General features: G+C 44.9%; 1 protein-coding gene across 4 annotated transcripts in view; it reads right to left on the bottom strand.

The window, feature by feature from the left end:
* Nucleotides 1-24,310, bottom strand: part of GIGYF2 (GRB10 interacting GYF protein 2) — a 152,026-nt gene that overhangs the window by 29,526 nt on the left and 98,190 nt on the right. For 3 of the 4 annotated variants that reach the window (XM_062193489.1, XM_062193501.1, XM_062193509.1), the window contains 10 exons: nt 24,093-24,310; nt 23,827-23,989; nt 23,559-23,747; nt 18,701-18,897; nt 17,564-17,723; nt 10,103-10,269; nt 7,628-7,719; nt 6,159-6,266; nt 5,080-5,180; nt 2,675-2,775 (listed from right to left, as the gene is read on the bottom strand). In XM_062193489.1, coding sequence (XP_062049473.1) covers nt 2,675-2,775; nt 5,080-5,180; nt 6,159-6,266; nt 7,628-7,719; nt 10,103-10,269; nt 17,564-17,723; nt 18,701-18,897; nt 23,559-23,747; nt 23,827-23,989; nt 24,093-24,310 — 1,496 coding nt within the window. The remainder of the gene's footprint in view (nt 1-2,674; nt 2,776-5,079; nt 5,181-6,158; nt 6,267-7,627; nt 7,720-10,102; nt 10,270-17,563; nt 17,724-18,700; nt 18,898-23,558; nt 23,748-23,826; nt 23,990-24,092) is intronic. The other variant, XM_062193495.1, reaches the window with a different exon arrangement.

Genomic DNA, 24,310 nt, shown 5'->3' with positions numbered 1-24,310 from the left:
AATAAAAAGTAAATAATTTTTTAAAAGCTTATCTTGGTGCAAAAGAATTGTGAAATCCATATTTTTCATAACACACATTTCCTTTAACTTTTTTTTTTTTAGATTTTTATTTATTAGAAATGCAGAGTTACAGAGAGAGAGAGAGAGAGAGAGAGAATTGATCTTCCATCTGCTGATTCACTCCACAAATGGTCACAATGGGGCCGGTGCAGTGGCTTAACAGGCTAATCCTCCGCCTTGCGGTGCTGGCACACCGGGTTCTAGTCCCGGTTGGGGCACCAGATTCTGTCCCGGTTGTCCCTCTTCCTGGCCAGCTCTCTGCTATGGCCCGGGAAGGCAGTGGAGGATGGCCCAAGTCCTTAGGCCCTGCACCCGCATGGGAGACCGGGGGAAGTGCCTGGCTCCTGCCATCGGATCAGCACGATGCACCGGCCACAGCGGCCATTGGAGGGTGAACCAACAGCAAAAAGGAAGACCTTTCTCTCTGTCTCTCTCTCACTATCCACTCTGCCTGTCAAAAAAAACAAAACAAACAAACAAACAAACAAAAAAACAAATGGTCACAATGGACAAGGCTGGGCCAGCCTGAAGCCAAGCACCAGGAGCTTCATTTGGGTATTCCACATGGGTAGTAGGGAGCCCAAATACTTAGGCCATCTTCCGCCACTTTCTCAGGCACATTAGTAGGGATCGGAAGTGGAGCAGCCAAGACTCAAACTGGTACCCATATGGTATGCCAGCCCCCCACGAAATGGTTTTACCCACTATGCCCCAATGCTAGCCCCTCCCATGAGCTTTTCGGTGACCCCTTATAGGTGTGGACTTCAAAATTTGCTGCACCAAAACAATCTTTTCTTTTCTTTCCATTTGTCTATGACATTTCTGAAGTACCCTCAACCAGCCTGCAGTTGGAAGGGGCGTGTCTTTGTTCCAGCCTGCAGTTGGGAGGGGCGTGTCTTTGTTTCCTTGTCCACAAACACCCAAACAACGCCTTGCTGTCATCATGTATGATTGCCACACAAAGCAGCGGGGACTAGAAGACATCCAAGAATTGTATGAACTACCGTGTCACATTCATTTATGGAGAAAGACCCTAAACATAAACCTGTGCACATTCTGCACACTCTAAAGAGGCTGTCACTTCCTCACGGGATAAGAAGACACTTAGTGTAAACAGACAAGAAACTCTTAGAGGATTACAAATCCTGGGTACAGATATCCTCCCCTGGCAAACACGACATCCACAATCAAGATCCCCCACAAAATGTGCATGGAGAACATCCTAATGTTAACATTAAGCTTTTCAACTTTGAGTCTAGAGATACTAGGAAATGTAAATCAACTCCAATAAAGATTCTACATGGGGGGCCAGCTGTGGCGTAGTGGGCGAGGCCTCCGCCTGCAGCACTGGTATTGCATATGGGTACCAGTTTGTGTCCTGGCTGCTCCTCTTCCAATCTAGCATTCAGCTACGCACTGGGAAAGCAGTAGAAGGTGGCCCAAGTGCTTGGGCCCTTGCACCCACGTGGGAGATCCTGAAGAAGCTCCTGGCTCCTGATCAGCCCAGTTCCAGCAGTTGCAGCCATTTAGGGAGTGAACCAGCAGATGGAAGATCTCTCTCTGTCTCTCCCTCTCTCTGTCTATAACTCTACCACTCAAATAAAAAATTTAAGATTCCATATGGGCACTCAAGCCACAGATCATGAATCTAATAAACAATACAGTGGATATTTTCTCACAGTCTTAGTTATGACAGGTGTCATATCAAGAATAGTCCGGGCCGGCGCCGTGGCTCCCTAGGCTAATCTTCCGCCTTTGGCGCCGGCACCCCAGGTTCTAGTCCCAGTTGGGGCGCCGGATTCTGTCCCGGTTGCTCCTCTTCCAGCTCAGCTCTCTGCTGTGGCCCAGGAGGGCAGTGGAGGATGGCCCAAGTGCTTGGGCCCTGCACCTGCATGGGAGACCAGGAGGAAGCACCTGGCTCCTGGCTTCAGATCGGCGCAGTGTGCCGGCTATAGCAGCCATTTGGGGGATGAACCAATGGAAAAGACCTTTCTCTCTAACTCTGTCAAAAAAAAAAAGAAAAAGAATAGTCCACTGGGGCCAGTGCCATGATGCAGTAGGTTAATCCTCTGCCTGCGGCACCGGCATCCCACATTGGTGCTGGTTCTAGTCCTGGCTGCTCCTCTTCCCATCCAGTTCTCTGCTATGGCCTGGGAAAGCAACAGAAGATGGCCCAAGTCCTTGGGCCCCTGCACCCAGACCTGGGAGAAGCATCTGGCTCCTGGATTCAGATGGGCACAGCTCTGGCTATTGCGACCATTTGGAGAGTGAACAGATGGAAGACCTTTCTGTCTCTCCCTCTCACTGTCTTTAACTCTACCTCTCAAATAAATGGAAAAAAATAATCTTAAAAAATAGCCCAACTAAAATATACATAATGACCTTGATCATTCATGTAATGACTAACCAATACATCAATGTTTAATTTTAATTCTGTTCTGAGGTCCTTTTGGGGAGGGAGGGCACAATAAGGATAGGCTATGAAGGTACCCGCAGGAAACTAAAAGGAAAAAGCATCGCTAGCTAGAGACAGAGCTGAACAGACATGAAGTGCTTGTAGCCTGTACCCCGCGTGCAGAAGGCAGGCGCGGCCGTGAAGGAGTGAGCGTCCCACCTTGGCAGCTTTGGCCTTCTCCAGCTGCTGCAGCTGCTCCAGGGCAGGGCCTGAGGGCGCGGTGTCCAGGGGGAGGTCCCACACGCTACCACCTTCCCAAACTGGGAGAACGAGAGGAGAAAAACAAGGATGTCAGAGCTCACACACAGGGAGGAAATAAGCTGCCTCAATGAGCTGCATCACCAGCAGAGTGGACTGTTGGCAAGCTCTAGTTCTATCAGTATCCTTCAACACACTTAGAAGGAAAATCAGCACGATGCATTTACCAGCAAATGCCTATCCCATCATTACAGATGAACAAAGTAAGCATCAGAGGTAGCTCTGGAACACTGTCACGGGCACATGGCAGAATGCGGCCACCCAGGATCCTCATCCCCAGACTTCCAGGAGCCACAAAGCCTCTGACGGCACACTGACTTCATGGAACTAGGCAGGTGCACATTGTGAATATATTAAATGCCACTGAACTAAACACTTTAAAATGGCTAATTTTGTGTATATAAATTTCAGAGAGAAGGAGAAAGAACAAGAACTGGAGTGGCTTCTGGACAGGCTGGGCAGCGTCACAAGTGACCACTGCTTCTGCTGACCTGCAGGGCAGTGTGGGTTCAGGTGTGGAAGTAAACGGATAACGGCTTCTGAGTCCACGTCTTTACTGCCAGTGAAGTTCACTGACACCCCTTTTCGGGATTCTGCATTTTCTACATTCTTATTATAGGCTATTTATGAATGATTAAATACGGTCTGTTTCCAACCAATGGACATTTTGTAAAGGACTTTGTGTACATATGTAAATTATTGTCATAAACTATAGGGCCAATGTTAATAAGAGACTTATGACCTGAATGGCTCTAAGAAAATTCCATCAGTGTCCGTGGTTGCTGAGGATTTTCCACACCAACTATAATCTCTTGTAAGGACTACCCACAGTCCAAATTACCTACCCTGGGGGCAGGCACTGTGAGGCAGTGGGTTAAGGTGCCACGTGGGATACCTGCGCCCTACACTGGAGTGCCTGGCTCGAGGTTCAGCTGCTCCATCCCTCTAATCTAGCTCCCTGCTAATGAGCCTATGAGGCAGCACGTGAAGGGTCCTGCCACCACGTGAGCGACAAGGATGGAGTTCCTAGCTCAAGGCTTCAGGCTGGCACAGGCATATCTGTAGTGGGTATTTGGGGAATGAACCAGTAGATGGACGATCTCTCTCTCTTTCCCTCTCTTCCTCCGTCATTCTGCCTTTTAAATAAATCTTAAGAACCAAAAATTAACTACTTCTTGGGGATGGCACTGTGGCATAGTGGGCTAAGCTTCCACCTGCAGTGCCGGAATCCCATATGGGTACCAGTTCAAGTCCAGGCTGATCCAGCTCTCTGCTATGACCTGGGAAAGCAATGGAAGACAGCCCAAATACTTGGGCCCCTGGGAGAGGCTCCTGGCTTCGGATCGGCTCAGCTCCAGCCACTGTGGCCATCTGCAGAGTGAACCAGCAGATGAAAGACCTTTCTGTCTCTCCTTCTCTCTGTCTGTAACTCTACCTCTCAAATAAATAAATAAAGTTTTTTTTTTTAATTAACTACTTCTTTAGGTGCTCCACCACTATCAAAACTTTTAAAATATCCCAATTCCGATTTTTTAATTTGATGCAAAAGAACTAGAGAATGAGGGAAGGGATTCACTTCAAGCAGGCTTTCTCTTTCCAGAACTTCTGTGCACTTGCAGTGCTGTAATGTGTCACCAATCCCTGAGTCAGAGGAGAGACCGTTACTTATGTTTTAATTTTGGTTTTCTGGTTTTTTGTAACTTAGCTAAAGAGATCAAAACTAGTTTACAAGATTTTTCTGCATTATTTAGAGCAACATTAAGGAAAAGAGCCTGACTCAAATTTGAAAAATTCATCTATTAAATAATCTCTACAAATTCCTTAAGAATGCATTTAACAATAACTTGAATCTTTTGCTGAGATCTATCGTTAAAAATGTAACTTATTATTAATATTCAATATAAAGTAAATTGTCAAAAACTAATATTCCATTTTTATTATATTACTCGAGTGAGAGAGGAATCTCCCATCTGCTGGTTCAGTACCTGCAATAGCAGGGGCTTGACAAGGCTGAAGCGAGAAGCCAAGAACGCAATCTGAAGTCTCCCACATGGACGACAGGGAACCAAGTACTCCAATCACCACCCGTCTCCCAGGGTGCACACTGTCAGGGAGCTCAACTGCAACAGCCAGGATTTGAATCAGGCACTCCAGTACAGGACGCAGGTGTCCCAAGCGGGGCCTTAATCACTAGGCCAAGAGTCAACCCAATACATTTTTTAAAAAATTGAATTATAAAATTATTACTATACTCTAAATGCCTGGGTTGTCCTGGGTTGTACTAAAGACCAATCTTAAGTTTTTACCTGTAGGCTGTGAGGCTGCTGGCTGAAGCTCCCAGATAGAGCCAGTATCCGGCACCGACACAGACCTAGCTACTGAGGGAATGATGTTCTGATCAGATATTCTGCAAAAGGGAAACAGAAAAATTAACTTGTTCTTATCCATTTGCAAAATTAAGATAAAGAGGAATTTCTAGACTTGCAGGATTTCTAGGTTAGCTAGTCAGAAAAGTCCTTCAATGTTTGGACTAAAGCCTGACATTACCAAAGCAGTTAAGAAAGGAACAAAGACAGACACAATGACACACTTGGAGTCTTCTATGGTATTAGCTGATACTGACTTCTAAATGATGCATATACCTACTACCTTAAAAAATTCCAGATTATTTCAATAAAAGCCATGACCTGTTAATACTGAAGCTTCCATGTGCTATGATAGCCAAACCAGGTCCTTGAGCCTGAGTCCAGGCCTGCCCATCTGTAAAATGGAGACCCTACCACGTCTAACCTGCTTTCCTCACAGGATAGATGAAGGCTCAGAAGAGAAACGTGAATGGCTTTAATTAAAATGGACAGTAAGGTTTTTGAGAGGTACTGATAGCTTTTCAGGAGCTAAGACAAACACTGCTCTGAATGATAACGTGAAACAGCATAAATTGAAGATTTCCAGCATAATCTCCTCATCAGGCCTACCTTAAAAGCTTTTGAGGTCCAGAAAATTAAAACCCTGTATAGCACGTCAATATCTTTTTTGAAAAATCACAGACAAAAATGAAATTTAAGTCCTAAGCTGCATTTTTATTCTTGCTACAAGTGCTGTAAGACTATATTGTTTCTCTCCTCATCATTTCCAGGTTATTATTTAAAATTTATCCTTTATGACTGAAAGATAAGTTAAATGCTATCACCATCTAATTTTTTGTATACTATATTATTTTTACATAGAACACATAGAAATGTAGTGGTATGCTGAGACCAGAATTCACACTTTTTACTGACTTTCCTTTCTTCTCCCTCCCCCCATTCACATTCTCCCTCTCTCTCTGTCACACACACATACACACACACACACAAAATGAGGTTCATAATGGAAAACCACCAACCTCATCTTCAGAGCCTGGAACTGCTGGAGAAGAAGTGCCAACTGCTGCTGCTGCTGGGAGGACAAGGCTGCTTTCTGCTGTTGAGCCAAAACCTGTGCGTACTGTTGTCTTCAGAAAACAGACAGAAAGCTATAATCCATCTATCCACACTTAGCCGACATAATCGAGATGTTTAAAAGACAAAGTTCATTCAGCATCCCCTCAAAACACACCACTGAAACAGTTATCAAATATACTTTACAATTCATGATAAGAGTCACACAGCAATTCTATCACTGGCTGTAGAAAGAACTGTATTGGGGACGCTGTGGTGTAGTGGGAAAGCCTGCAGTGCCGGCATCCCATATGGGTGCCAGTTTGAGTCCACTTCCAATCCAGCTCTCTGCTGTGGCCTGGGAAAGCAGTGGAAAATGGCCCCAAGTTCTGGGGGCCCTGCACCCGTATGGGAGACCTGGAAGAGGCTCCTGACTTCGGATCGGCACAGCTCCAGCCATTGCAGCCATTTGGGGATTGAACCAGTGGATGAAAGACCTCTCTCTCTGCCTCTCAAATAAAATAAATCTTTAAAAAGAAAGAAAGAACTATACTCAGAGATAGCATGTTTTTGAAAGAAGACAGCAAAAATATATAAATGAATTTTAAAAGCCCTCTAAATGTCAGCGAATCCCCTTAAGCTAACAAGCCTTTTATTAGGAACAAGAGAAAAGCCTAAGAGTCAAACAAGAGCTATTGCCATACAAAGCTAGCTTTCCAAACAATACAATTACTTCTCAAACTTATTCCAAAAAAATTCTCAAACTATGTTTGGACTTGGAAATTTTTAGGTAATTTTTTTTTTCACTAGATCAGAGATGGACAAACTTTTCCTGAAAATGGCCAGAAAGGAAATATTTTCAGTTTTGTGGGTCACACAGACTCTAACAACTCAATTCTGCCATTCTAAGGCAAAGGCAGCCGCAGACGGTCTGTAAACAAATGTGTGGTCTGTGTTCCAACAGCACGCTGCTTTGTGCCAGGCAGCGGGGGATCTGGCCTGAGAGCAGACCTTACCAAGCTCCACTCCACATCCTACTTCTTCCCGCACATTCTAAGGGACGCATCATCTGTCATTCTGCCAGGACGCCATACCAACCCTGGCAGTACGAACTTTTAACTTCTTTCCCACCTCTCATCTATGTTTTCCCCCTGTTGACACTCAAAGCTAGCCATTTAGGAGACACATGCTTCTTGAAATATTTCCTGATTCTTCCTTTAGTAACTGAAGTGCCTGAAAATCCTAATTATGTCCATCTTCTGCAAACTTCTGGTATTTAAAAAGGCCATGATTAGAATATGCATGGTAGGAAGTCACTGGCAGGCACAATATAAGCGTTTAGCTCCCCCTGCTGTACAAGGTGAGACTTGGGAGCAGATGTCATCTCCAGCCCCCTTAGGACACTCAGCACACCACACTGCGTGCCTGCTCTTACTGTATTAAGAACTGCTGGTACTGGAGGTGCTGCATCTGGTACAAGGCTGTGAGTTCCTGTTGCCTGGTCAGTCGTTCCTGGTCCAATTCTCCCTGAGAGTGAAAGGAACAAATACCCTTAAATAAAATGCAAAGAACTTACCAGCCACTTGGTACGTATAACAGAAAGCAAAATCACTCCAAGATCTTTACCTCTCGCTCCAACCTTTTTTCCAAATCAGTAACTAAAAATCCAACATTGTTAAAAACTAAACACTGCCATCTAGTGGAACAAGGTGTTGTACACACCCTGAGAGTCTAAGCTGAGAAGGGGGTCTTCATTCCAGCGCTATTCTCTACTCCTGCTCTTAACACTGAATGAGGAATTGTACTCCAGAGTTACTACTGTAAATGAAATATTGAATAAGTCTCTCAATATTCAATTTTTAAGTCTGGAGGTCATGTCAAAAATAGAGAAATAGGGGCTGGTGCCGAGGCGCAGTAGGTTAATCCTCTGGGCGGCACCGGCATCCCATATGGACACCAGTTCAAGTCCCAGCTGCTTCTCTTCCAATCCAGCTCTTGCTGTGGCCTGGGAAAGCAGTAGAAGATGGCCCAAGTCTTTAGGCCTCTGCACCCGTGTGGGAGTCTGGCAAGAAGCTCGTGGCTCCTAGCTTCAGATCGGCGCAGCTCTAGCCATTGCGGCCATTTGGAGAGTGAACCAATGGAAGGAAGACCTTTCTCTCTGTCTCTCCCTCTCACTGTAACTCTACCGCTCCAATAAATAAATACAATCTTTAAAAAAAGAAAACAGGAGAAATAAAAAAGAAAAAAGGGAAACAGGATCATACAAAAAGGAGTAAATCATCAAAAATTACAGCACATGAAGCCACCCCAGGTTAATCTAAAATTTCTATATGCAAACTTCAATTCCAGGGAGTGCTCATGGTGAAGGTGCAGCCCTTCCCACAGCTTCTCTTCCAGGGGATGACTGAGTGCAGCCCAACTGGAAGCTGGGAACCCGCGCGTGCTAGGATCCACGCAGTGAGCTCTCAGCTCTCATACATGCCACGACAAAAACCCATCTCAATTACAGAGAAGGGAAACAAGACTCAAACGTGGAACGTAAGTGAAATTTCTAGAAAATAAAAAGTTTTTTTTTAAATTAAAACAAATTGGAGAATGTCAGAAATAATTCCCCCTTGGCACGGCCATTAAGATGCCACTTGAGATTCCAGCTTCGGATTCCTGAGAGGTAGCCAGTGATGGTTCGAGTCCTTGGGTCCTGACACAAATGTGAGAGACCAGGAGTGAGTCTGGGCTCCTGGCTTTGGGCCTGCCTTTGCCCCAGGTCTTTAGGCATCTGAGGACTGAACCAACAGATGGAAAATCTCTGCCTCTGTCTCTCTGCCATTCGAATAAATAAGTGAATGAAACCTTCCACTCTAGACCACTGCTCTCCAAACTGTAGGTCTCAACCCATCAGTACACTATGAAATCAATTAATATGTTCAAAACAAGTACATGGTACAAAATGTGAAATTTATTTGTAACGCACATACAGATACACACAGGAATGTACATAGCAATGCAAAACTCATTTTTGTTTCTGCTGTGAGTCACGGTCAAGAAAGGCTGATGGCTGTGTCCTCACCTGTAAGAACTCTGTCTTACTCATTTGCATCTCCTAAGAACCTAGGCAAGGCCTCCCAGGCTCGGCAGACAGCCGACGAACAGCCCAATGAAGGATGTTACCACAGGAATCTAGTTCTCACACTGCAGCTCCTGCACTACGGTTACTCTGAACTATGGCCAGCCACCAGCCACTCTAACCTGCAGAAGGAAGACAGAGGGACAGCCGCACAGACTTCCAAGGGAAGCCCACTGAGAGGGCCAGGAGCTGCTGCAAGAGGTACTCCAGCGCCAGCATCCTGTGGAGGTCAGCAGCATTACGGTACCATTTCTCTATTAAAATATCAGCAGTTAAGTTTAAGTCTTCAAAAAATTCTGAAGCACTATTTGAAGGAAAGCCTTGAATTTGGGAACTTTACAAGTCAAAGAAAGAGTTCAATGAGGGGAAGGGAGAAGAGTGTACATTTTAGCTAGAGGCAGCAAAGAACTTGGAAAGGCCGACCATGCTGAAGCACAGCAGATAAAGACAAAGGCTCCTAAAGGAGCTTCGGAAGGTAAGGAGCCAATACATTCAGGACCTGGTGGTCGCTCAGGACAGGATGTTGGTCCTAATTCTTTACCTGCTAGAAAGCTATGGGAGCATTCTGTGTCTCCAGAGTACACACATGCGTGTGTGCACACGAGCACGTATGTGTTTGTGTAAGAGAATGAACACAGTTGTAACTCGGACTTCCCATGACCATCTCAATTACTTTCGAAGAACTATAATTCCTTCCTCAGTGGATGTAATACTTGAGTTCTGTTTTCCAAGAGAAGCAACTGTTTCTAACACATAAGGATTCTGGGTGAGCTGTAAGGTACTTACCATATGAGGAGGGGGAGCTGGGCCTGGAGAGAAGGGAACCCTCCCCCACATCTTCATGATATCACCAAGAGGCTGGAAGCTTTCATCACAAGCTCTCTTCACCAGCAAAGACATAGTGAAATAGCCAGCCTGGAACCATTCCGCCATCTCCTGGTTATTGAAGGGACCTACAACAGCACCAATTAAAGAGACAGTAAGAATACTTCCAACTCGGAGGAAATGTGTATTTCTTGGTCTGATCCTCACTGGGAGCATCTATCAAAAGTCCTTGTGGTATCTTACTCTGTCTCGAAAGGCAGCAAACAGACTTCAATAAAACACAACAGAAACAATTTTGAAATAAGCTCTCTATACATCAAATTCTCAGCAGTGTTTTACTCAGTACAAGGAACATAATTCATTCTCTCTCCTTCTCTCTCTCAGTCACTACAAGAATCTGTCAGGAAAGTATATTACAGCTGAAGAGTAAGCATTTGGTAGACATGTATCACTCATACATAGAGAACACAGTATAAAACCAAGCACATTTTCAAACTCTCATTTTCTGCTAGAGATTAGTGAAGGTGGGGCAAAATATAAATAATGATCAGTTAAACCAAAGCAAATTACAAGTCAGCCAGCTAAGACTATATCTGGCCTTGGTAAAGGTGAGAAAAGCTAATGTTCTCTATGTGTTTTACAATAAGAAATGATCAAGAATCTGGCATTTGGTGCAGCAGTTAGGACACTGTTTGAGATGCCCACATCCCACACTGGATCGCAGGCTTAAGTCCTGACTGCTCCCTCTCCAATCCAGCTCCCGCTAACATGCACACCCTGGGCGGCAGCACATGACTGCTCTAATGTTTGAGTTCCTGCACTCATACAGGAGACTCAGACAGAGTCCCAGGCTCCTGGCCTCAATCTGGCTGAGTCTGGTGTTTGTGGGCATTCAGAAACGAACTCGTAAATGGAAGGTAGGCCTGTCTTTCTGACTTTTCAATAAGTAAAAATAAATAAAATGTTTGAAAATCAAGTATTTTATGTGTAAATTTAACAAAGAAATGTACTCTATTCAATAAAACATCAGCTAGTTCATTCATCAAATACTTACCAAACACTGACTATATGATCTAGGTAGCAGAGATATAGCAATGAACAAAACAAAGCCTTGGAGACTTCTACTCAGGAAGATGGAGATATACTTTTTCCTAACTCCTAAGTAGACTTGGAAACCCTGGGCAATAAATATAAAACAAACAAAAGAACATTCCAAAAGGTGGAGACAGTTGACCAGATGCCTCCAGGCCTGAAGACTGACACAATGCTGAGTTCTCTGCGTATTCTTTTCCCCTCATCTATCCCAGCTCTGGAGAAGCAGCAGCTGGCAGCCAGAAACATGATCTTACTACAGGATAGTTCAACGTGAAAATGGTGCGAAAGTGCTAACATTCAGTAGACACAGTACTTCAAAGTTTGGATTTTTTTCCCAAATTACTAATAGGTGACACCACACAAATTCTGCTGTGGTCTGGGGCAGCAGCAGCCACACAACCATGAGGGGAAGCCACCTGTGCTACCAAATGATGAAGGGCAGAGGGTGGAGTGTATTAAATGCATTTTAGTTTATAGTATTTTCACCAATGACAAACTTATTGGAATTTAATCACAATGAAAGTTTGAGGGGTTTCTGTATGTGTGGTCTATTAGAAAGTCACTCTAGGGGCTGGCGCTGTGGATCAGCAGGCTAAGCCTCTGCCTGTAGCTCCGGCATCCCATATGGGCACTGGTTCGAAACCTGGCTGCTCCACTTCAGATCCAGCTTCCTGCTAATGCACGTGGGAAAGCAGTAGAAGATGGCCCAAGTCCTTGGGCCCCTGCATCCACGTAGGAGACCCGGAAGAAGCTCCTGGCTCCTGGATTCAGATCATCTCAGTTCCAGCTATTGCAACCATTTGGAGAGTGAACCAGCGGATGGAAGATTCCTCTCTCTCTGTCTCTCCCTCTCTCTGTAACTCTGCCTCTCAAAATAGATAAACAGATCTAAAAAAAAAAAAAAAGTCACGGGGGCCAGCGCCGTGGCTCACTTGGTTAATCCTGCAGCACCAGCATCCTATATGGGCACCGGGTTCTAGTGCCAGTTGCTCCTCTTCCAGTCCAGCTCTCTGCTGTGGCCTGGGAAGGCAGTGGAGGATGGCCCAAGTGCTTGGGCCCCTGCACCCGCATGGGAGATCAGAAGGAAGCACCTGGCTCCTGGCTTCAGATCAGTGCAGCGCTGGCCATAGCGGCCATTTGGGGAGTGAACCAACGAAAGGAAGACTTTTCTCTCTTCTCTCTGTCTCTGTCTCTCTCTCTGTATCTAACTCTATCCGTAAAAAAAAAAAAAAAGAAAGAAAAAAAAGTCACTCCAAATATAACCAAGTAGGCAGACTGAAAGTAAAAGGAACAAAATTAAGCACTAATGAAAATCTGGCTACATTAGAACACAAAAATTACCAGAGGCATTATATAATAAACCAGGATAGACAACCAAGAAGTCATAGCAATCATAAACACATATGTTCCAAACAAAAAGCTGCAAAATATATGAAGCAGAATCTGATAGAACTGAAAACAGTAGATAAATCCACAAGCTGAAGACAATGTTCCTCTCTCAACAACTGACAAACCTAGACAGAAAAGCAGCAATGTTATAGAACTCAACAATTCCATCAACCAACAGAAGCAAACACACAATTACAGAATGCTCCAAAGACAGGAAAATAAACATTCTTCAAGTACCCACAGAACGTGTAACAATAATGGATCATATTCTGTGACATATAACAAACTTCAACAATTTTTTAAAAACTGAAATCACACATAGTATTTTCTTTGTCCACAACAGAATCAAGCCAGAAATCATTAAAAGGAAGGAAAATCTCAAATGGTTGGCAAACTAAAACACACACTTCAAAATAATCCATGGGTTAAAAAAAATCAAGAAAATGACAGGGGCTGGCACTGTGGCATAGCAGATAAGACCACTGCCTGCAGTGCCAGCATCCCATATGGATGCCAGTTCAAGTCCCTGTTAAACTTCTGATCCAGCTCTCTGCTATAACCTGGGAAAGCAGTAGAAGATGGCCCAAGTCCTTGGGCCCCTGGACCCATCTGGGAGACCTGGAAGAAGCTCCTGGCTCCTGGCTTTGGATTGGCCCGGCTCTGGCCTTTGCGGCCATTTGGGGGATGAACCAGTGGATAGAAGACCTCTCTTTCCCCCTCTCTCTCTGCCTCTGCCTCTTTGTAACTCTGTCTTTCAAATAAATAAATCTTGGGAAAAAAAGAAAATACACAGAACTGAATGACTATTTTAAATTACTAGCACCAAAGAAGTGCTAAGAGAGAAATTTATATTAAAAGTTCACATTAGAGGGGCTGGTGTTGTGGTACAGAAGGTTCACCTGTTGCTTATGATGCCAGCATCCCGTATCAGAGTGCTAGTTTTAGTCCCAGCTGCTCTGCTTCCAATCCACCTTCCTGTTATCGCACCTAGGAGAGTAGCCTAAGATGGCGAGTACTTGGTCTCCTACCTCCTGATGTGGGAGACCAGGATGGAATTCTGGGCTCCTGGCTTTTGCCTGGCCTAGACCTAGCTGTTGCAGCCACTTAGGGAATGAATCAGTGAAAGGAAGATTTCTTTCTCTCTCTCTCTCTCTCTCGCTCTCGCTCTTACTCTTTTCTCTGTTTGCCTCTCCTTCTAGGATACTTTCAAAACTAACTAAATAAATCTAAAAAAAATTTTTAGGTATCAAAAGAAAATAAAAGGCATATACATTGGAAGCAAAGCAAACTGTCCCATTTGAGAGTGAAATGACAGGCTGGCGTTCTGGTGCGGTCATTGACATTGTGTATCAGAGCACGGGTTCAAGTCCTTGCTGTTCAGCTTTCACTCCAGCTCCCTGCTAACGCACCTGGGAAGACAGCAGATGGCCAAAGTACTTGGGCCCCTGCTACCCATGCGGGAGACCAGGATGGAGTTCCTGGCTCCTGGTTTCAGCCTGTCTCAGACCTGGCTGTAGCAACCATTTGGGAAGTAAAACAGCAAATGGAAATGTTTTCTCTCTTCTATCTCTCCTTCTCTCTTGGTCAATCTGTTTTTCTTTTTTTTTTTTTTTCTTTTTTTTTTTGACAGGCAGAGTGGACAGTGAGAGAGAGACAGAGAGAAAGGTCTTCCTTTTGCCGTTGGTTCACCCTCCAATGGCCGCCGCGGTAGCGCACTGCGGCCGGCGCACCGTGCTGATCCGATGGCAGGAGCCAGGTGCTTCTCCTGGTCTCCCCTGCGGGTGCAGGGCCCAAGGACTTGGGCCATCCTCCACTGCACTCCCTGGCCACAGCAGAGAGCTGGCCTGGAAGAGGGGCAACCGGGACAGGATCGGTGCCCCGACCGGGACTAGAACCCGGTGTGCCGGCGCCGCAAGGCGGAGGATTAGCCTAGTGAGCCGCGGCGCCAGCGGTCAATCTGTTTTTCAAAAAAATAAATATTTTTTAGGAAAGTATGTACGCTGATATGCATAAAATCATTTTTTAAAAGTGAAATGATTGTATACACAGAATCTCAAAAATCTACCACAGAGACAGAAAACCAAAATATCTCCTTGAACTAATAAACGAGCTCAGAGAGGTAAACAGAATGAAAGATAAATGCCCCAAACTGAATTCTATTTCTGTGTACCCGCAACAGACACACAGGCACTGAAGTTAAAAACACAGCTGTGAGGGTTGTGGGATGGCGGATTAAGCTGCCACCTGCAATGCCAACATGTCATGTAAGTGCCGGTTCAAGTCCTGGTTTCTCCGCTTCTGATTCAGCTCCCTGCTGGTGCACCTGGGAAGGCAGCAGAGGATGCCGCAAATGCTAGGTCCCTGCCACCCAAGTGGGAGACCAAGATAAAGTTCCAAGCTCCTGGCTTCCACTGCAGCCATTTGGGGAGTGAACCAGATGACAGAAGATTTGTCTCTCCCTCACTCTAATAGATTTGCCTTCCAAATTTAAAAAAAAAAAAAAAAAGTTTAACAATTTATATCAAAATTCAGCAAGATCTTTATATGGGCAAGATTATTCCAAAAATTATAGGAAAATGCAAGAGAACCAAAAAACTGAAAACAGTGACCAGTGTTGTGGCACAGCAGGTTACACTGCATCCTATTATCACAACTCTGGCTTGAGTCCCAGTTACTGCAGATCTGCTTCCTACTATGTACCCGAGAAAGCAATGGAAGATGGCCCAAGTGCTTGAACTCCTAACACCAACATGGGAGATCCAGATGAAGTTCCTCGGTCCTGGCTTTGGCCTGGCCCATCACAGCCATTGAGGCCATTTGGGGAGTGAACCAGCATAAAAGAGCTCTGATTCTTTCTATCTATCTCTCTCTCTCTCTCTCTGTCTCTCTGCAACTCTGCTTGGATGGGTCTCCAGATCATTCCACTGGATGAACAAAGCCAATCCCAAAAGGGTGCATGTCTATGATTCCCTTTAAAGATGTAACATTCTGGGGCCGGTGCCGTGGTGCAGAAGGTTAATCCTCCGTCTACTGTGCCGGCATCCCATGTGGGTGCCAGTTCGAGTCCCAGCTGCTCTTCTTCCCATCCATCTCTCTGCTATGGCCTGGGAAAGCAGTAGAGGATGGCCCTGGCCCAAGTCGTTGGGCCCCTGTACCCACATGGGAAACCAGGAGGAGACGCCTGGTTCCTGGCTTCGGATTGGCACAGCTCTAGCCATTGCAGCCATTTGGGGAGTAAACCCACGAGTTCTCTCTCTATGTGCCTCTGTCTCTGTAACTCTGCCTTTCAAATAAATAAATAATTAAATCTTTAAAAAAAAGTTCTGAATCTTGACTGCCTCATTGTCGACACCCTGGCTGTGATAACTGTACAATAGGCAGGCAAGAGACTGCCATGGGGAAAACTGGGTAAAAGGTACATGGACTCTCTATTATATCTCACAAACCCATGCAAAGCTACCGTTATCCTCAAAGAAATTTAAATGAAACATGCACATACACACAAAGCACTGCTCTCATGTATTTCATATTCCACTGCTTTTTGCTTTTGTTTTAAGATTTTATTCCTTTGAGAGGTAGAGTTACAGAGAGAGGGAGACAGAGAGAAAGGTCTTCCAATCCGCTGGACACAATGGTTGGTGTTGAGCTGATTCGGTGCCAGGAGCCAGGTGCTTCTTCCAAGTCTCCCATGCAGCTGCAGGAGCCCAAGCACTTGGGCCATCTTCCAGTGCTTTCCCAGGCCTAGCAGAGAGCTGGATCAGAAGAGGAGCAGCCAGGACTTGAACCAATGAATGAGCATATAGGATGCTGGGACCACAGGCGGAGACTTAGTCTCCTATGCCACAGCACTGACCCCTCCACTGGAGCATTCAACAGTGAACATATTCATACAATGAAGTGCAGCAGGGGGGCCAGCGCTGTGGCATAGTGGGCAAAGCCACTGCCTGCAGTGCCAGCATCCCATATGGGTGCCAGTTTGTGTCCCAGTTGCTCTACTTCCCATCCAGCTCTCTGCTGTGGCCTGGAGAAGCAGTGGAGGATGACCCAAGTCCTTAGGCCCCTGCACCCATGTGGGAGACCCAGAGGAGGCTCCTGGCTCCTGATCAGCGCAGCTACGCCCCTTGCAGCCATCTGGGGAGTGAACTATCGGTTGGAGGACATCTCTCTCTGCGTAACTCTTTCAGATAAATAAATAAATCTTTTCAAAAAAAGAAAGAAAGAAAAGATATGCAGCAGGAATGCTATGAAGGAAAATACAACAAGGCAAGGGCTCTGAGAGTAAACTGGGAGTAAACACACTGGAGAGAGCTTGACGAAGTGCCATCCTGAGACTGACACTATTATCCTCAACAACAGTTTGCAGGTTAAAAACAAATATTGCAAAAACAGAAATGAGGCCGGTGCTGTGGCATAACGGGTAAAGCCACCTCCCTTTCCTCTCTCTGTTTAATTCTTTCAAATAAAGAAATAAATCTTAAAAAAAAAAAAAAAAAAAACAGAAATGAAGAAACGAATATCACTGAGAGCACTCTCCTCTATTCTAATCCAACTTAGGCACCAAACAAATCTGTTACACAGCCCTACCTTTCCTCAGACACTGCTAACAGTTCTTAGTGTTTGTATCCCATCCCCTTAAACTAACATTAAAGTCCCCAACCAGGACTGCTGTCACCTTTACATAGTGAAGGAGACGAGAACAAAGAAGATGAGACATGACCTGCCCTCTTAACAAGCTGGGATGCCGCAACTGACAGCATCCAGAACATTCTGTCCCTAGGCCCATTACATTAGTCATGACATCTGCCTTGTATTCAAATGATTTTCATCTCTCCTTATATACTTTCCTCTTATGCAAATGTACCTTAACCAATTGTCTTCTTAGAGCTTCTGGAAGCAATGGTAAACACTTAGTACTTGAAGTAGAAAGGAACAACTTGCCTTGAATTTCTCCCTGAGGATCTTTGTAATACCACTTTTGCATCGCTTCATGCATCAATGGAACTGACACTCCTTTAGCTCTGTGCTCTTGCAGCTTTGATGCCAGCCTCTCATCGTCTAGAGCACTATCTTGGAGATAAGCCACCATCTTTTCAGCTTGCTATTAACAGAAAAACAAAAAATGGAGTGAGCAAACAAATAATCCTAAAATAATACTTGTACACCTAATAATAATGCTGACCTTAGGTTGTTGTTGTTTTGGACTACTTGAACAGTGAAAGACACTATGCGAGGAAGACAGCATATAACAATTTTTCAGCAATGTCATGAAATAGGTACTATCCCTAATTTGCATAAGGGAAATTAAAGATCGGAGACAGCAAGTCTTACTCAAGGTCTCAAAAGTATTAAGCAAACCAACAGATTGAAATACAAATGGGTACAGATCAAAGCCCAGGATTCTAATCCACATATTAACAAGGTACTTTTTAAACTAATAAGTCCCGTTCAACTCTAACTGCATAAACTAAACTTATAAAAACAGGGATGTTGAAAGAACACGAGGCTCAGTTAACACAATTAGAAATAAAGTTCTGACAAGCTTTACTAAGACACTATCTCATCCTTCCTGTCTTCAACGTTTCCTGCTACTATCTCAAGCCGAAGAGAAATTCTTTCGTCAAAAAGCAAGCTATTATTTACTTTACATATAAAAACAGTATATACAATCTTAGGGAAATCCAGAAACAGGAATACGATATCAACATGGAGAGTTTAACTATTTCTCTTGTTATATTTGAGGCAAAAACACAGAAGACACAGTGCCCGTGCACAGCTGTTTGTATTCGCCATTTCTGGCATTCCATTAATGTCCAAAAAGAAAAAAGAAAAGTAAACAGCTGAGGGCAACCTCAGAAGAGGAAAAAATAACCTGACATAATAACTGCTACATAGCAGAAACTTATAAGCATGAAATTATTAAAAGGCAATTACTGACACAAATAAATACTAAACAACCAACTTTTCCTGTAAATATAGTATGCAAAAGTTATATACTTGAATATTTATTTAGTGCTTTTTTTTTTTTAAACTTTTTATAGCAATTTGAGAGGAGGCAGAGGAATGTCAGAATGTTACCTGCTCCAAGTGTTTGAGACCCTCCTCATCATCTGGCTCTGTGGAAACGCTGCCCATACCAGGAGCACCCACGACTGGCATTTCAACTGGCCGGAGGGCAGGACTGGGACTGGGAACAGGAGGTGGAAGTATGAGGAGAGGAGAGGCTGGATCTGAAGGAATCTGAGACAGGGGCTGCTGGACATCAGGAACCATTTCTAGGGAAAAAAAATTGTAACAGATGAAACTCCTTTGAAATACAGACTCTCAGGCAGAGCAACACTAGGCTAGGCAGCCTGCTAGGGGCCAAGAGCAACGTAAGCCCTGTCACGAGCGCTGCTGCTACCCCATGGAGAAGTGCAGTATTTCTCTCCACACAGGCAGAATGACAAAGACAAGGGTTAAAAGGTAAAAGCCCTTTTACGTGTCTGTCTGTCACCAGAGTACCTATCCAATGCGTGTACGTCAACATTTTGAACTCAGTCTAACCCCTTCTTCATAACACATTTCCAAATGATAAGCAAAGCACCCCACATCTTCTCAAAAATAATGAATGCCTCATCAAAACCTTTATGAAATCTACAGGCAATTACCTTGAAAAGTACACATTTCAGTCATAATTAATATAATTCATTAGTATGTGCTTTAGGATGACCATTTAGGATACTGCAAAGCACTAGCAGTCTACCTGTACCGTGCGATATTCCTCTCAAAATGAATAAAAAGTGCGCAAGGTTCTGTCTTGGTTCCTATTTCTTTTTTTTTTTTGGACAGGCAGAGTGGACAGTGAGAGAGACAGACAGAGAGAAAGGTCTTCCAATGGCCGCCGCGGCTGGCGTGCTGCTGCCGGCGCACCGCGCTGATCCGATGGCAGGAGCCAGGTGCTTCTCCTGGTCTCCCATGCGGGTGCAGGGCCCAAGCACTTGGGCCATCCTCCACTGCACTCCTGCACCACAGCAGACAGCTGGGCTGGAAGAGGGGCAACCAGGACAGAATCCGGCGCGCCGACCGGGACTAGAACCCGGTGTGCCGGCGCCGCAAGGTGGAGGATTAGCCTAGTGAGCCGAGGCGCCGGCTTTGGCTCCTATTTCTAACTTCTCACTCTGCAGGCTCTTAGTATACAAGTGGGAAAGAAATAACGGCAGACAACTGCAGTCTCTCCTGGGAAATCCTGTTGATTCAGTTACAGGCAGCTTCTCCCCAATACCTGTTACTCTCTTTCTCTACCAAACTATTTTAAAGGACAACAACCTATACATGTTGTTTCAACCACTACCAAATCAAAATGTGACTCCCCCCTCCACCTCCCAAGTACAGCTCCTCTCAACAATAAGTGGCGAAACAAAGTCGCCAAATTCGGATTTCTCCTCATCTGCATCTGACCTCCTGGTGGCACCCGACCTTTCAACCCAGCTCCGCACTCAAACTTTCTCCTTCCTTAGCTTCCTTGGGTCCCACCTGGCTCCACTGGTACCCTCAGAGTGTTTCTCTGCTTCTTCCTCTGTCCACCCTCTAAAGCAGTAATGACCCAAGGTTTTGTTCTTAGTCCATTTTTCTTCTCACCCTAAAGAAGTGCATGTCATCTTTTAGACTTTGATTCTCTCCATGGCCTAAAACTCCCATTTAGTTAGTTACTTATTCACAACTGCTCTCTGGCCATTTCTACATTAATTTTTCATTGACACCTCAGAATCAATGTTCAAAACAATTTACTCTCCACTCCTCAGCTTTCACTCTTTCCTGTGGATGATACCATAATCCTTTCAAAGATGGTATAATTTCAGACTCTTCCCTCTTCTTAATCAGCATTTTTTTTAAAAACACTCATTTGGGAGGCAAAGTTATAGAGAGGGAGAGACAGAGACAGAGAGAAGTCTTCTATCTACTGGTTCACTCCCCAAATGGCTGCAACGGCTGGAGCTGGGCCAATCCAAAGCCAGAAGCCAGAAGTTTCTTCTGAGTCCCGGGTCAACAACATGTGTGCAGGGCCCCAAGTACTTAGGGCCATCTTCTATTGCTCTCCCAGGTGCATTAGCAAGGAGCTGGGTTGGAAGTGGAGAGCCGGGACTCAAAACGGCACCCATATGGGATGCCAGTGTTGCAGACGGAGGTTTAACCTACTGTGACACAGCCCGGGTCCCTCCTCCCTCTTCTTGATCCTGATACACAATGACAAGCCTGTCATTTTTTTTTTTTTTTTTTTTTAAGAAATGTATTTGTTTATTTCTTTGGAAGACAGAGCTACAGAAAGGCAGAGACAAAGAGAAGCTGATCTTCTATCCACTGGTTCATTCCCCAAATGGTCACAACACCCAGGTTTGGGTCAAGCCAAAGCCAGGAGCCAGAAATTCCACAGGGTCTCCCCTCAGGGGTAGCAGGGCCCCAAACACTTATGCCATTAACTGCTGCTTCCCAGGTGCATTAGCAGGAGGCTGTATCACACGCAGAGCAATCACGACTCTAAACCAGCACTCCAATGTAGGATCCAAGTGTCACAAGTGGTGGCTTAACCTGCTGCACCACAACACAGGCCTGTCAACTTCCACTGTCGTATTATCTGCCATCACCTTCCTTTACAAGTGCACTGCCTATCTCATCCTGGCCACTCAGGGCGACTTAACAGGTCACAGTGAACCGCATGTGTCATGGATTTTCACTACACAGTTATCAACCTCACAGTCCAACCATGCTTTTCACCAGCCTGATTTTCACAACTCACACTTCATCTAACTAAACAAAAACTCATTCTTACCCATGGCTAAATTATTCCACTTTCTCACCTTAGATTTCATGGTTCCATGGTGCTGAAATGCTCTCTCCCAATATATCTAGCTACATCTACATCCCATTCTACTCATTATTCCAATATGAGTTCACTAGCTTCCAGAAGCATTCCAAGAGTCTGCCCACAGTGGACTCCCATAATTTCTTTTTGCCCTGGCTTTCTGATACAAACACAGATGCTTTATCTCCTCTATAAACTTTAAATCTAGAATTTCAAACTCCAATACACATCTCTGAAGCTTTATTAATAAACATCTGGGGGGGCCGGTGCTGTGGCGCAGTGGGTTAACGCCCTGGCCTGAAGTGCCAGCACCCAATATGGGCGCCAGTTCTAGTTCCGGCTGCTCTACTTCCGATCCTGCTCTCTGCTATAGCCTGGGATAGCAGTAAGATGATGGACGCAAGTCCCTGGACCTCTGCACCCACGTGGGAGACCCAGAAGAAGCTCCTGGTTCCCAACTTCGAATCAGTGCACTCTGGCCGTTGCAGCCATCTGGGGAGTGAACCATCGGATGGAAAACCTCTCTCTCTCTCTCTCTCTCTCTCTCTCTCCCTCTCCCTCTGCTTCTCCTCTCTCTGTGTAACTCTTTCAAATAAATAAATAAATTAAAAAAAAAAAAAAAAGTCTGGGGCCAATGTTGTAGTGCAGCGGGGTAAGCTGTTGTCCACAATGCCAACATCCCATAAGGGTGCTGGTTGGAGGACTGGCTGCCCCACTTTTGAACCCTGCTAATCTGCTTGTAAAAGCAGCAGAAGATGGCCCAATGCTTCAGCTCCTGCCACCCATGTGGGGAGACCCAGATTGACTTCCAGGCTCCTGGCTTCAGCCTGGCCCAGGCCTGGCCATTGCACCAACTTGGGAAGTAAACCAGTGAATGGAAGACTTCTGTGTGTTTCTCCTTCTCTTTCTCTAACTCTGCATTTCAAATAAATAGATAAAGCTTTTTACACACACACACTTACACACACACTTGAACTCAATACTCAAGTTCCCTAGAGTTTCCTAAAGCCTTAGGCATGTGCATTCAAGAGAATGTACCATGCAGCATATTATAACTGAGAAACAACTACTACAAATCAAACAGGCCTCAAGATGTACAAATCCCACAGTAGCTGATAAACAGATTAAAATTCTTGCTAAATTCCATTGTATATTCTTTTAAGCTTTGTTCTAGAATAAAAAACTAAAGAGAAATGTCTGTCAGGCTCTCAAAATATTAGTCTATTGGGGTAAAAAGATAAAACACAGGTCTTTATACTACTGTGATGCTCTGTCAGGAATAATGCTCACTGTTTAAGAAACAAAGCGGGTATGACACCTAACAGCTTGGGAGCTCTGGGTGGAAGAGTTCTGATTATAATATTGAGGCGTGGAAAGACCACAGGACATGCTTCAGGACCAAAGAGGCTTTGAGGCTGATGAACAGTGTGAGGGAAACAGACAAGTCCTGAAACTTCACAGAGGGAGGCAGATGCTCTATCAAGTCGGGACTCACGGGCCATTTCTACATTTTTATGGAGAATGAACCAAGTAACCTTTTAACATCAATCATTATAATGTCATTTTTTAAATACATAAAGTAAAACAAAATACAGAAATGACTGAGGTATGTGAACAATTTAAATCAATACAGCAGTATCAGTAGAGACACATTCTCTGGCGAAGGCAACGGACTTCCGAATTCATCCATGTTCTCTTTACAGCCTCTTTTGGGACAATAACATTAACGTGTCTGGTAATTAAAGCTCACTACATAGACAGACATTACATGAAAGGAAGTTAACCGTCTGATAATGGGAATGAAATTAACGCAGAGGATGTCCAAACCAATTTGCTGGAGTACACCAAGGTGGATCAGACATAACACCCTGTGAAGTAAGAATCCGGAGCCCCACCCTTGCAGATTTAACTCTATTTTGGTGAATTCTGGAATGGACACATCATACGTGAGAAGCTCTGTTTGAATGGGTTTACTGGAAAAACAACCTGTTCACATAAAAGCCATTCTAAAAGGCATAAATAAAAGCCTATTGTATCTGTGATTACTAGCCTCAGCAGAATCCTATTTTAATTTGGCTGCTCTCACACACATACCATCCCCTCTGCTGGGCACACTGGCTGGGAGACTGTTTTCCGTCCGACTTTCCTCTTCAGCTTCTTGCACCTGCTCCGTTTGGGGCTCCTCTTTCCTTTCAAACTGTGATGCTTCCTGAGGCTGGTGACCGGAGGGAGTACCTGGTCTAGCAGGCGAGGATGAGGTCTGAGATGTTTCCTCACTAGCTTCTGAAACACAAAATCACCTTAAATAAACAAAGTAATGTTTAGCTTGATGGAATAAGGGGTGGTAGAAAACGGGCCTCACCAGCTCCTGCACCATCTGTTTTCTCCCCCTCTCTCTTGGTTATCTTATCAGGTTCTTTGGCCTCTTCTTTATGGCTACCTTCAGAGTCCGAACACTCCTCCCCTTCCTCCACGGGTCGGAAGTCCATCTCCTGCTCCTCTGGAATAGGCTCTTTCTGCACTTTCTGTAGCAAAAAGAGAAGAAAACGTCAGCCTCACATTGGGACCCCACGTCTGGATGTGCTCTACAATCAGGGCTTGTCACCACCCTCAAGACAGAGGCCTTACTTTGAGAGACAGGAATGCTCCTGACGAGTCGAACGTGCCCATCTCCTCGTCGGCATCCTCTAAGCACCATTCTGGCAAGCTGTCCCTGTCGTCGTCTACGCTTCCGCTGCCAGAGCGCACCCTGCGGTAGCCCCGCTCATCGTCCCGATCTCGAAAATCAAACTCAAACCTTCTACGCCGTTCCATGTGTTCCCGCCAGCCCGCAGAACGAGGGCCAT

The sequence above is a fragment of the Lepus europaeus genome, chromosome 1, assembly GCF_033115175.1.
Source record: "Lepus europaeus isolate LE1 chromosome 1, mLepTim1.pri, whole genome shotgun sequence".
Lineage (NCBI taxonomy): Eukaryota > Metazoa > Chordata > Mammalia > Lagomorpha > Leporidae > Lepus > Lepus europaeus.
This window is presented reverse-complemented; position numbering and strand designations above follow the sequence as displayed.